At 48.7% G+C, this 14475-nt stretch overlaps 1 protein-coding gene across 1 annotated transcript in view; it reads right to left on the bottom strand.

Moving 5' to 3' along the window:
• Positions 1-14475, bottom strand: part of LOC119956268 (myocardin-related transcription factor A-like) — a 174533-nt gene that overhangs the window by 43193 nt on the left and 116865 nt on the right. The window contains exons 4-5 of the mRNA XM_038783333.1: positions 4543-4598; positions 3905-3980 (exon numbers count right to left, since the gene is read on the bottom strand). Of these exons, the coding sequence (XP_038639261.1) occupies positions 3905-3980; positions 4543-4598 (132 nt within the window). The remainder of the gene's footprint in view (positions 1-3904; positions 3981-4542; positions 4599-14475) is intronic.

Here is a 14475-nt window from a genome sequence, read left to right as displayed (position 1 = left end):
TCAAAGCTGTGTACAGGACATGGAAATATTTAACATTAAAGCAAAAGGTAACTATTCACAGGGGCGGCACAGTTGTTAGCACTGCTGTCTCACAGAGCCAGGGTCCCAGGTTCGATTCCGGCTTCGGTCACTGTCTGTGCGGAGTCTGCACGTTCTCCCCGTGTCTGAATTTCCCCCGGGTGCTCCGGTTTCCTCCCACAGTCCAAAGATGTGCAGGTTAGGTGGATTGGCCACGCTAAATTGCCCCTTAGTGTCCATGTGGTGTTGACTACAACATCCAGGGATGTGCAGGTTTGGTTATGGGGATAGGTGTGGGCGTGGTTAGAGTACTCATTTGAAGGGTCAGTGCAGACCCGAGGGGCTGAATGGCCTCCTCCTGCACTGTAGGGATTATATAATCCATTTCTCATTCTCCAATAAGCTCTCTTATTACATCTACTTTCGAAAAAATGAGAAACCTCGTGGAAGTGACACGTAATGAGACTGGGCAAAGAGTAGATTCCATTAACTGTTTTTTTGCCACTCATCTAAACATTGCATTTCCTTTATGGCCCAAAAACAAAAGCAGAATACATGCTGGATATCTGAAACAGAAAATGCTGCAATTGTCTGGCGGCATCTATGGAGGGGGAAATCAAGTGGCCCGAAAGCATTAACTCTGCTTTTCTGGCCACCGGGCTAGGTTGAGAACTTGCAGCATTTTCGGTTTTTATTCCTATTTTATTTTGGCAACCGGTTTTATAGTGAGGGAGCTGGACCAATTGCAAATCGCGCGCGTCACCAATTCTCCTCAGCCCGATTCTGGATCAGATGGTCTAGCTTTGTCTCGTTAGTCTGGCCGTTTCTAAATTGTAAATCAGACGTGATCGAGCCGAATTTTACGAGCTCCGTTTGCTTTATTTTTACTCGCACCCATGTCTCAAGTTAAATGCCGTTCTTAGCAAAGCAGCTGTCCTTGGTACCTAGTAAGTTTTCCCTCTGCAGTCTTCCATGAGGGAGTTCCCGTACCAGCCTCCCCGAACAGGCGCCGGAATGTGGCGACTAGGGGCTGTTCACAGTAACTTCACTGAAGCCAACTCGTGACAATAAGCGATTTTCAGTCACTTCATTTCACAAGTTAGCAAAGGAAGCACGTTGGGGTGGTGCACAGTTGGAGTCGTTCATTATGAACTCAAACTCAGTAACTTTTGGGCTCAATGTTCTGCTTAGAAATATTTAATTGTTCATTCAAAATTTTAGAAAGGCATGTCACTCTGCAGACCTTTCTTCAGTTCTGGTGTCCATGCCAACCTAGTGACGTGACAACTGGGAGACTCTGGTATTCTGTGAGTAACTGTATGGAACAAGCTGCCTTGTGTTCTCGCTCAAGTAGAAATATACATACAAAGCAGAAGCAGGAGGAGGCCATTCGGCCCTTCGAGCCGACTCCACCATTCCTTATGATCATTGCTCATCATCATCAAGTTCAATACCTTGATCCCGCCTTTCCTCCCCATATCCTTTGATCCCTTTAGCCCCAAGAGCTATATCTAATTTCATTTTGAAATTACACATTTTGGCCAAACCCACTTTCTGTGGCAGAGAATTCCACAGATTCACCACTTTCTGGGTGAAGAAATTTCTCCTCACCTCAGTCCTGCAACATTCACTCCCTTATCCTCAAACTATTTTTTTTTTTTTTCCAATTTTGAATGCCCAATTATTTTTTTTCCAATTAAGGGGCAATTTAACATGACCAACCCTGAACATCTTTTGGGTTGTGGGGGCGAAACCCAAGCAAACACGGGGAGAATGTGAAAACTCCACGCGGGCAGTGACCCAGAGCCGGGATCAAACCTGGGACCTCGGCGACCTGCGGCAGCAATGCTAACCACTGTGCCACCGTGCTGCCCTTATCCTCAAACTATGACCCTGAGTTCTGGACTCCCCCATGTTTTTAGTAATCAATGGGCCGTCAGCGGCTACGTCGTACTCTATGAGCACTCTAATTAGTGTCTGAACCGCTGGGTACCCATGGACATCACGTTTTGCCGATTGGCACGATGGTACATTTCACCAGGTTATTCTTCAATCCTCATATATTGGCCCACTTGAGATGATTTGGATCTTCCGAAAGGCTAACCTCATCTGCTGCTTCAGTAATGGCTCGAGAGGCACGGTCTCGGTTCTTAAGCATCAACTTGCGATCCCACTTGGCATTTCTAATTGTGTTTTCTTTAAAAAGAGGGGTTTTATGCTCATACAAACTTAGCTGTCTCGAGGCCAGGCCTAACCTGCACACGCACAAATTTCCACGCGCTTCGAAGGGGCTAATTATATTTCAGTTTTCCTTTAAAATTTAAGTGGGTTTCATCAAATTGCAACTTAATCCCATGTAGTTGAAGGTTACAAAATCTACAGAGCTGTTCACTGTTGTCTAGAGTTTAAATAGCACGGATCAGTTCAAGGGGAGAAATTTAGGATTAAGGAGAGTCAAGTTCACTCAAACAAGGTCACGGCTATTACAAACAAAATCCACTAAACTTTGCTGATTCAAATGGTGTTTTTCTAAAAATCCTTATTCTGCACAGGCTGCTTCCTGCAGAGTTTGATAACTGGGGAACACAGTAGCATCACGTGATTATTCAGGACGGAGTACTTCTTTCTTTTTAATCTTACTTTTACATTCCAAACCACACACGCCTGGAAGACTCTCGCAGCAGCTTGGACAGGGGGCAGCCTGAAACAGGGGCTTGCAGAGTTTCCAGTGAAGACTCTCGCAGCAGCTTGGACAGGGGGCTGGCAGCCTGAAACAGGGGCTTGCAGAGTTTCCAGTGAAGACTCTCGCAGCAGCTTGGACAGGGGGCAGCCTGAAACAGGGGCTTGCAGAGTTTCCAGTGAAGACTCTCGCAGCAGCTTGGACAGGGGCTGGCAGCCTGAAACAGGGGCTTGCAGAGTTTCCAGTGCTGCTGGAAAGGTTAAACACAACTTTGCAATGCACTGTCTGCCTTCCATGTCAGTGCAGACCAGCTGGGTTAGATTCCCTTCGACATTTGCCAGCATGCAACTCATCAGCAATGCAGAAGGGCACGTCGACCGCTGTTTGCCAAGGTCCGGGTCTTGGTGATGAAAGCAGTTAGCTCCCTTCCTGTTGCTGTTCATCCCACTGGACAAAACCGATTGTGCAACTTGTTGTGTCTAAAATCTCTTCCAATTCATTTTGATTCAGCTAAGAGCAGTGCTCTTGAGATTGCAGTGGGGGAAGTCAAAACCAGGGATGGAGGGATTGAAGACGGTGTGTGGCTGGGGAGTGGAGAGGACGAGAATAATCCTTTGTGCATGCACATGGTCAATCACACTCGCACATGCAGTCTGGATGCTGAAGACTGAATGGCGATGTAGCTGGAAGTGGGACTGCCAAAGCTGCTGCTTTCGCCGAGTCTGAAGTGATTATGCACCAATGTTGCACCTTGCACCACTTGCTGATATACATGCACAGGTGCAGAGCGCTGCAGAGTGTGGTGCCAATGTCAGTGCTGGAGTCGGAGAGAGGGGATCTCCCCAGGAGCAGGTAAAAGACCCCCCTGAGGGACAAGAGGAGCTTGGGAGCCTTGGCTTCCTTCATACGAGGAACTGGAAGAGCTCTGATACCAAGGGGTTAGGTGTTATTAAACAAGGCGAGTATTGGGCGTGGGTAGAAAGTCCACTAAGGTTGAGGATGGAGACTCATCAAAGCCATTGGAGGGGGGAGGGATGCACCGTAGAGATTCTATTCTATTCCACCTACCTCCTTGGTTCCGTATTCATTAATACTCCAACTAAAATGTCCCAGTCTTAGTTTTTCCAATGCACCCACAGCCTTGGCATCTTTTTGGGAACGTTGCAATATCACTGCAGTATCCACTCGCTCTTTGCTACACCTTACCTTCAAGTATGTGCATCCTGACCAGCTCTGCTCTCTCCGGACGGGATCGGATCTTTCTCTTTAAATAGTCCTCGGTCTGTATTTTTGAAAATAATAAAACAGGGTTACTTTGGGAATCCAGGGGGTTTAGAATGTCCGCACACGGTGTTCACTTTGGTGAAAGTGGGGCAACATTGAGAACTCTTTGCACGTTCTCCCCGTGTCTGCGTGGAATTCTCCGGGTGCTCCAGTTTCCTCCCACAGTCCAAAGATGTGCCGGTTAGGTGGATTGTATATGCTAAATTGTCCCCAGGGATAGGGCGGAGGAGTGGGCTCTTTCAGAGGATCGGTGTGGATATGACGGGCCGAATGGCCTCCTTCTGCATTGCAGGGAGTCTATGATTGTACGATACCCTGCCCATCTTTGGGTTGTACACGGACATTCACGGCACAGATTTATACAACAATTTACACAACAAATCCCACTGGAATTTCTGCTCAAGCCTTGTGGTACTTTCCAAAGAGGAGGTGGTCAATTCGCCAACTTACAGTTTCCTCCCTGTGCAACTGTTTCTGCAGCTCGTGCGGAGGCAAAATAATAAAACACCCACCCACAGCGGCAAGAGGTGGATTTAAAACCCTGTGTTGGAGTTGCTTACCCTTGCCCTCTCTAAGCTTCGCCTCTGTTCATGGAATGCAGCAGGAGTCTTCAGAGCTGAAACAGTGAGAAAAGTTTCATTGCAGCAAAAAGGCGAATTTAAATCGAGCAATTTATACAGAAAAACATCAAACGTCACTGAACGGCAGCAGTGTTGCGTCAAATTTTACCCGACACCATGCAAAGTGACCAGAAACTTAGTCAAAAAAGAGGAAGGTTTTAAGCGACATCCAGGAGGAGGCGAGGGAAAGGCAGAACGGTTGAGGGAGGGGATCCCGTAGTTTTAGGGCTGAGGCTACTCGGGCGTAGATGCCAGTGGAGGGCTAAAGAAAGGAGGGAATCGGCGAAGGTGGAACAAAGATACAGCATAGGAACAGGCCCTTTGGCCCTCCAATTCTGCACTGACCATGTTGCCCGCCTAACCTAAAACCTTCAACACTTCCGGGCTCTGTATTCCTCTATTCCCATCCTATTCATGTGACTGGCTGTGATGGTTTGCCAATTGCAGTGCATTCTGGGAGTATGAGTTGATGTGTCTCATTTAAAAAAAATAAATTTAGAGTACCCAATTATCTTTTCCCCAATTAAGGGGCAATTTAACGAGGCCAATCCAGCCTAACCTGCACATATTTGGGTTGTGGGGGTGAAACCCACGCAGACACGCGGAAAATGTGCAAACTCCACACAGACAGTGACCTGGGGCCCAGATTCTAACCCAGGTCCTCAGCGCTGTAGACAGCAGTGCTAACCACTGCGCCACTATGCCGCCCCATTGATGTGTCTCATGACCAACCTCTTGGACTTGGGTGATACACCCCCTCACTAATGAGACCAAAGCCTCACCTGTGTTTAAATAATTCTAAATCTCATAAGCTTTACTTTCAGTTTCAGGATCATAATCTCTTCCTGTGATAAATGATCATTTGAACGAAGAACAAAGGAAAGTACAGCACAGGAACAGGCCCTCCAAGCCCGTGCCGACCATGTTGCCCGTCCAAACTAAAACCTTCTATACTTCTGGGGTCCGTACCCCACTATTCCCATCCTATTCATGTATTTGTCAAGACCCCCCCTTAAACGTCACTATCGTCCCTGCTTCCACCCCCCTCCTGCAGCAGCTTCTGACTATCCACTCTGTCAATGCCCCTCATAATTCTCTAGACTTCTATCAGGTCGCCCCTCAACCTGAGTCGTGCCAGTGAGAACAAACCAAGTTTATCCAACCTCTCCTCATAGCTAATGCCCTCCAGATCAGGCAACATCTCAGTAAACCTCTTTTGTACCCTGGCCAAAGCCTCAACATCCTTCTGGTAGTGTGGCGACCAGGATTGAACACTATACCCCAAGTGTGGCCTAACTAAGGTTCTATACAGCTGCAACATGACTTGCCAATTCTTATACTCAATGCCCTGGCTGATGAAGGCAAGCATGCCGTATGCCTCCTTGACTACCTTCTCCACCTGCGTTGCCACTACCAGTGACCTGTGGATCTGTACACCTAGATCCCTCTGCCTGTCAATACTCTTAAGGGTTCTGCCATTTACTGTATATTTCCCACCTGTATTAGACGTTCCAAAATGCATTATCTCACATTTGTCCGGCTTAACCTCCACCTGCCATCTTTCCACCCAAGTTTTTAACCGATCTAAATCCTGCTGTATCCTCTGACAGTCCTCATCGCTATCTGCAATTCCACCAACCTTTGTGTCGTCTGCAATCAATCTACTAATCAGACCAGTTACATTGTCCTCCAAATCATTTATATATACTACAAACAGCAAAGGTGCCAGCACTGATCCCGAGAATTGGAGGGGCACAGAAATCTCAGAGGGTTGGTGCTGGAGGAGATTACACAGAATGGGAGAGGAGGGCAGGGTGGAAGAAAATTGGTGGCAGCAAGGCCGTAAGGAGGATTCAAACACGGTAATGAGAATTTGGAAAATTGAGGTACTGCAAATAATAATAATCTTTATTATTGGCACAAGTAGGCTGGCATTAACACTCAGTGAAGTTACTGTGTAAAGCCCCTAGTCGCCACATTCCAGCGCCTGTTCGGGTACACAGAGGGAGAATTCAGAATGTCCAAATTACCTAACAAGGACGTCTTTCGGGACTTGTGGGAGGAAACCGGAGCGCCCGGAGGAAACCCACGCAGACACGGGGAGAACGTGCAGACTCCGCACAGACGGTGACCCAAGTCGGGAATAAAACCTGGGTCTCTGGCGCTGTGAAGCAACAGGTTATTGTGAAGTAACCACTGTGCTACCGTGCCAGAGCGACAACCAATTTAGAATTTAGGTCAGTGAGCACAAGAGGTCATGGAATAAAAGCAAAACACTGCAGATGCTAAAAATCTGAAAGAAAAATAGACAATTCTGAAAAAACACAGCAGGTCTGGCAACGCCTGTGGAGAGAGAAACAGAGTTAATGTTTACTTCAGAGAGTAAAAATGATGTGTACGAGGGTACAGGTGGCAATGGCGGGCAATACAGAGGATGACAATGGTGAAACCAGCCACAAAAGCGCTGGATTAATCCAGTCTGGAGATAAGAGAAACATTGGTAGGCTTTCAGCAGCAGGGGAATGGAGGCATTATGTAGATGGAAGCAAATGGTGAAAAATTCACCCCCATTGAACTGCATTGTTTAAACTGAGAGGTTGGATCAACTCGGTTTGTTCTCACTGGAACGACCGAGGTTGAGGAGCGACCTGATAGCAGTCTACAAAATGATGAGGAGCATGGACAGAGTGGATAGTCAGAAGCTTTTTCCCCAGCGTGAAAGAGTCAATTATTATGGGCCATGGGTCTCAATGCGGGGCAAGGTTTAGAGGAGATGTACGAGGCAAGTTTTTTTTACACAGAGGGTAGTGGGTGCCTGGAACTCTCTGCCGGAGGAGGGGGTGGAAGCAGGGACGATAGTGACGTTTAAGGGGCATCTTGACAAATACATGAATAGGGTGCGAATAGAGGGATATGGACCCCGGAAGTGCGGAAGGTTTTAGGTTAGATGGGCAGCATGGTCGGCGCAGGCTTGGAGAGCCGAAGGGCCTGTTCCTGTGCTGTACCGTTCTTTTGTTCCAAATGACATACTCTGAGGCAGGCGGGAGAACTTTGGCAGCATGGTTCGTGTGATGTTAACAAAGATTTATAATCAGCAAATGTCTATGCACGCACGTGGACTGGTATCTACAAGTGCACATATACATTCTCGCCATTGTTCGAATGGGTTTATAATCAAAATATGCCTCCCTTTCAAACACCAACTGAATGACTTTGACTCCCATTTTATTCCTGCATCACGAACATCATTACCATGTTTGATCTGGAGCGCTGGAGAGCAGCAGAAAGCATTTTTGGATCACAGTTTTCCTTCTCTCATTTACTAAAAAGCTTCAGCTAATTCTCAGGGGAGCTCTGGATTGATAAGACAGCTGTGCCCTATCCCTCGCAGATCCTCATCCCTTCAGTAAAACAGAGGGGGGATCCTCCCAAAAATGACTGTCATTTGCAGCAAACTCCCAAAGACATGAAATACACCCACAACCCCTCCACATCGCACACTAAATGTCAGGGTCACACCCCCTTCCTCCACAGGGTCCCCATCCGTCCTCACCAGCATTACCCTCCCCACCTCTCCAAGCGAGTGAAACCCCTCTACCCGCCTCTCCCCCGATCATTTAAACATGCGCTCTGGTTGATGCCTGATGAGGCGGTGGATCAGATCACATTGGGGGCCGTGGACCAGGATCGTCGCACTGCGGACGGCGCCCAGCGCCAGCCCCATTTCGGGGCTCTGCCACTATTCTCCGGCATGAGGTGCGGCTGGCTCAGCGGGGTGGGGGAGAGCCGGGGTGGGGGTTGGAATCCATGGTACAGTGCCACAGCCCAATTGCTTAAATTAAAAAAAAAAATTTATTGAAAAATTTTGAATTTATACAACAACGAACCATAATAAAATACCAAAAATAACAATAATAATAGCAATCATAAACATTCGCCCCACCTCCATGAACAACACAACATATTTATAACAACGCAAATTAACACAATATTAAGTTACATAATAGAACCTACAATAAGGAACCCCCCCCGGGTTGCTGCTGCTATTGACCAAGATGCAGATTCTGGGTTTACGGAGATTGCTCAAACGTCGTAAATCAGGCCCTCCACTCAAGTCTCAGCGGGAACCTTTGTACAAAACACCCGTTGCTGTGTAGCGTTGGGGAGGTGGGGGTCACTCGGGTTGGGTGGGCCACCATTTGGTTCCCGCTGGAAACACTGAAGCTCCAGTCTAAAAGCTGCTGAGTGTTGAACGTACTTGCCTCCTCATCTCGATCTTAAATGAGCCACCGTTATTTTTTTACAAGAATAGTCCCGAGTTCTAGACTCGCCCTCAAGAAGAAACCGAGGAAGATCGGGAGAGTAGATATGTGATTGTGGCAGGGGCGCTGGAGGGGAGGTTAGTGGCGCTGGTAAGTGTATACGGCCCCAATTGGGATGATGTGGGATTCGCGAAGGTGTTCGAGGCCATCCCCGACTTGGACACATACGAACGGATAGTTGGGGGGGGGGGGGGGGGGGGGGGGGGGGGTGGAGACTGGAAGTTGGTGCAGGAGCCTAGGTTGGACAAATCACGGCCGCACTCGCTGGTCCCATCAGTGGGGGCGAAGGCGTTGGCTGGGCTAATGGTGGAAATGGGAGGGGTGGACCCTTGGAGGTTCCTGCACCCGAGGGAGCAGGAGTACTCGTTTCTCTCAGCAGTCCACAAGGTATACTCGCAGATCGACTTTCTTGTGGTGGGGAAGGCTTTGCTGGCTGGGGTTAAGGGGTCGGAGTACTCGGCAATTGCAGTGTCAGATCACGCTCCGCATTGGGTGGATAGGGTACTGGAGAAGGGGGTAGCGCAGAGGCCGGGGTGGAAACTGGATGTGGGACTGTTGGGGGACCGAGGGTTCGGTGACAAAATTGAAAAAGTAATTGAGGAATATGAAGATTTCAACTGTACGGACGAGGTGTCGAAGGCAGTCGTCTGGGAGGCTCTAAAGGCGGTGGTGAGGAGTGAGGTAATCTCGTTTAAGGCCAGGGTGGGCAAAGAGAGAGGTTGGAGCGGCAGAGGGTAATAGATGAGATGTTGGAGGTAGATAGAGGTTATACAGAAGATGGGGACCCAGCGAAGTTGGAAAAGAAGAAGGAACTACAGGCGAGCTTTGACCGACTATCTACCAGGAAGGCAGTGCACCAACCGAGACGAGCAGTTTACGAGCATGGAGATAAGAGCATGGAGTATGCTGGCAGGTCAGCTCCGGAGGAAAGCAGCGGCAAGGCAAATTGTTCAGGTGAGGGACAGTTGGTGATAGCTCTGGATCTGATTAACAAGGTTTTTGAGGAATTCTATGAGAGGTTGTACAGGTCAGAGCCACCCGGGGAAGACCGTGAGATGCAGGAATTTCTAGATGGGTTTGAGTACCCGAGGTTGGGGGAGGGGGACAGGGCTACATTAGAAGGAGCGATAGTGGAGCAGGAGATAAAGGAAGTGATTGCGAGGATGCAGTCGGGGAAGGTGGCAGGGCCGGATGTTTCCGGTGGAATATTATTAAAAATTCAAGGATAAGCTGGCACCCCTGATGGTGGGGATGTTTGAAGAGGCGATAGGGAAGGGGGTGTTGCCACAAACCTTGGGGCAGGCATCGATTTCCCTGTTGCTAAAAAAAGATAATGATTTGACGGAGTGTGGGTCGTATCAGCCCATATCACTTCTGAATGTGGGCGCAAAAGTATTGGCGAAGGTACTGGCGGGTAGGCTGGGGGGAGTGCCTCCCGAAGGTGACAGGTGAAGATCAGACGGGGTTTGAGAGAGGGAGGCAGCTCTTTTCAAACGTTAGAAGGGTATTGAACGTCATTATGGCACCGGCAGAGGGGAAGGAAACAGAGGTGGTTGTGGCATTGGACACTGAGAAGGCATTTGACCGGGTAGAATGGGGGTACTTGATGGCAGGTCTGGAGCGGTTTGGGATTGGACCAAGATTTGTGAACTGGGTAAAGTTATTATATAAGGAGCCGAAGGAGAGTGTCCGCATAAACAACATCAGCTCGAGATACTTTTCTCTCCACCGTGGGACTAGGCAGAGATGTCCTATGTCCCCCCTGCTGTTTGCACAAACAATTGAGCCGTTGGACAACATATTAAGAAGTTTGGGGGTATGGAAAGGAGTAGTGCGGGGTGTGTGTGTGTGTGTGTGTGGGGGGGGGGGTGTGGAGAGAGAGAGAGAGGACAGAGCATAGAGTGTCCTGATATGCCGATGACTTGTTATACGTGTTGGAACTGAATGTGTCAATAGGGGGAATATTGGAGCTGCTTCGGGTGTTTGAGTCTTTCTCGGGGGACAAACTGAATCTAGACAGGAGAGAGTATTTTTTTGTGGTGTCTCAGCCGGGAGCTGGGGGCAGGGGTTCACTTTAAATACCTGGGGATGCAGGTTGCCTGGGAGTGGGGGGGGGGGGGGGGGGGGGGGGGGGGGCTCCACAGGTACAACATTTCTAGTTTGGTGGGGAGAGTGAAAGCCGACCTGGCGAGGTGGGATGGTCTCCCTCTGTCACTGGCGGGTCGGGTACAGGCGGTTAAAATGAACTTGTTGCCGCGATTTCTGTTTATTTTACGATGCCTGCCGATTTTCCTGCCAACGGCATTTTTCAGAGAGATTGAAGGAACGATTACCTCGTTCATATGGGGAGGGAAGGTGGCCAGAGTTAGAAAGGTGCTGCTACAGAGGAGAAGGCAGGCAGGGGGTTTGGGCCTTCCGAATCCAATGTATTTTTACTGGGCGGCGAATGTGGAGAAGGTGCAGAACTGGGTCAGAGGGGTTGATTCCCAGTGGGTCAGAATGGAGGAGAGTTTGTGCAGGAGGTCGGGATTGAAAGCACTAGCAACAGTGCCGCTCCCGATAGCTCCGGGGAAATACTCAGCGAGTCCGGTAATAATAGCTTCATTGAGAATTTGGAGGCAGTTTCGCCAACACTTCGGGTTGGGGGCAGGGTTGAGGGAAATGCCGATTCGGGGGAACCACAGATTTGAGCCAGGGAAGTGGGATGGAAATTTTCGGAAATGGGAGAAGGGGATTAAGACTCTAAAAGATTTGTTTCTTGGGGGTCGGTTTGCAGGATTGAAGTAGCTGGAAGTGAAGTATGGGCTGGAGCAGGGGAAAATGTTTCGATACATACAGATTCAAGATTTTGCGAGAACGGAGGTACAGAGCTTCCCGTGGAGCCGGCCTCCACATTGCTGGAGGAGGTGCTGACGACAGGGGGACTGAAGAAGGGGGTAGTGCTGGCGGTTTACAGAGGTATTTTGGAAGAGGTGAAGGCACCACTGGAAGGGATCAAAGCAAAGTGGGAGGAAGAGTTGGGAGAGGTTATAGAGGAGGGGTTCTGGTGTGAGGTGCTCCGGAGAGTGAATGCCTCCACCTCATGCCCGAGGTTGGGGCTGATACAGCTGAAGGTGGTATACAGAGCACACCTCACGAGGGCGAGGATGAGCCGATTCTTTGAAGGGTGTGTGTGAAGTTGCGGGGGGTGCCCTGCAAGTCACGTTTATATGTTTTGGTCCTGTCCAAAGCTGGAGGGTTACTGGAAGGAGGTTTTTAGGATGATTTCGAAAGTGGTGCATGTGAACCTGGACCCAGGCCCCCGAGAGGCCATATTCGGGGTGTCGGACCAGCCAGGGTTGGAAACGGGTGAGGAGACAGATGTTGTAGCCTTCGCCTCGTTGATCGCCCGAAGGCGGATCCTGCTGGGATGGAGAGCAGCCTCTCCACCCTGTGCCCTGGCGTGGCGGGGGGACCTGTTGGAATACTTGCGAAGGTTAAGTTTGAACTGAGGGGAAGGATGGACGGGTTCTACAACTCATGGGCATTATTCATTATGCACTTTCAAAAACGGGATAACATTGAACATTAGTTTGGGGGGGAGGGGGGGCGGCTGTGTGTGTTAATGGTGACTATGGCCGATTCCTGATTCCTTTTTGTCATTTGTTTATGTGAACACACGGGATAATGGTTGGGCTTTGGTGGGAGGATGGGATCGTTGTTACTGACAGGGGGATTGATATTATATTCGTTACTGATTATTGTTTAATGTTGGTGGGTGTAAATTTGGGAGAAAATGTGAAAAAGGAGAATTGTAGCCATCTGGGATGGCCACTTACAACAAGAAACATGGATGTTCGCAAAGCCTAAAGGGAAATGTAGACAATGTAAGATTCAGGCAGGCACAGAGCCTGAATGGGTATTTGTGAGCAAAGAATCCAGACAGCATCGAAACCCCCAATCGATTAGCATTTTAATGGCCTATCTCTGTAAGACAAAGGATTGATATTCAGGTAACCGATACAAGTCCAGACATTTCAGGGCTGTTATAATATATACACAGGTAGAGATAGGCAGTGATTGACACACAGGATGACCAGTGAACACACAGAACACAGCAGCCAATCACCAGACAGGACACGACCACTATAAAGCCAGAGGGCACTAGTTTTCCTGCTCTCTCGGGATGCAGCCTCTGAGATAGTCAGAGCCCATGAGCAGCAACTAGAACATACACCATGTGGTAGTCAGATAGTCTGGTCAAGTTAGCCTCAGGTCTCCAGTCAAGTCAGCATAGTGTCAACCCACAGTTAAAGCATGTATTATAGTTAAGAGTTCAATAAAATCGAGTTGCATTTCTTCAAGTGTTGGAAGCCTGTCTCTCTCACTACTGCAGTAAACGCAGTCCTCGCAGACCCAGCTTAGCCAACACATCAGGCGCCACTGCCTTTACTCAGGAACAACAGGGTCAATGACCACTTAGGACACACCCAGCCATCAAGGCACCCGCCCATTTATTGGCACAGATCGAAGGCAGTGATCAAGAACTGCCCAATTAATTGGTTCCAAACCCAGGGACCGCCCAAAAGAGCGCAAAACTCCCCAAGGATAAAGAGGGACACTGACATGTGTTCGATCTCTTTTGGACCTGGCCCTCTGGCAACGTCCGTCTCCAATCGCAGCACCACCAGAAGCAAGTCCAAGTTCAACGCTCGCTACCAGATGGATGAGCCCAGCTGAACAGTAGTTACTTCTCCAGATACGAACAAAGGCCACTGTTCCTCTGACCCAAGCCAGGTACCTGAAGTTAAGTACAGGTTGTCATAGTTGTTAGGTGTAGTTTAACTGGTAGTGTTTATGTTGCATGTGTAAGTTAATCTTGTGTGTAAATAAAAAACCATTGATCTTGAACTAACTAACTGGTGTTTGGCTCTTTGATCGATACCCGGTTGAACCTTGTGGCGGTATCATTTGATACCGGGAGCATATCATATCACTATCTAGATAAAAGAAGGGCGACCTTATTGACTGCCATATTTATAGCAAGCAAAAAAGGCAACAGAATAAAAATATTTTTTTAACAAAGAAGAAACTGTGGATGTAGAGAGTCACAGGATAGTAAGCTGTGTGTAGAAGAATCTGGAAGAAGCCAGCTTGGAGACAACACCCATACAGGACTGTACCTTGACGATGTAAATAGTATTGAGTTGTTATGAAGTAAAAGGATGTGGAGGCCTAGGACAGAGATAGATAGGTCCTTGATTAATAAAAGGATCAGCAGTTACAGGGCAGCATGGTAGCACAGTTGCTTCACAGTTGCAGGGTCCCAGGTTCGATTCCCGCCTTGGATCAGGTTAGGTGGCGTGGCCGTGCTAACTTGCCCTTCGTGTCCAAAAAGGTTAGGTGAGGTTACTGGGTTACGGAGACATGGGGATAGGGTGGAGGCGTGGCCTTAAGTAGGGTGCTCTTTCCAACAAGTTTCCAGTGCAGACTCGATAGGCCGGTACGGGAATTGAACCTGCGCTGCTGGTCTCACTCTGCATCACTAACCAGCTGCCCAGCCTGTTAAACT

The sequence above is a fragment of the Scyliorhinus canicula genome, chromosome 23 (assembly GCF_902713615.1).
Source record: "Scyliorhinus canicula chromosome 23, sScyCan1.1, whole genome shotgun sequence".
Lineage (NCBI taxonomy): Eukaryota > Metazoa > Chordata > Chondrichthyes > Carcharhiniformes > Scyliorhinidae > Scyliorhinus > Scyliorhinus canicula.
This window is presented reverse-complemented; position numbering and strand designations above follow the sequence as displayed.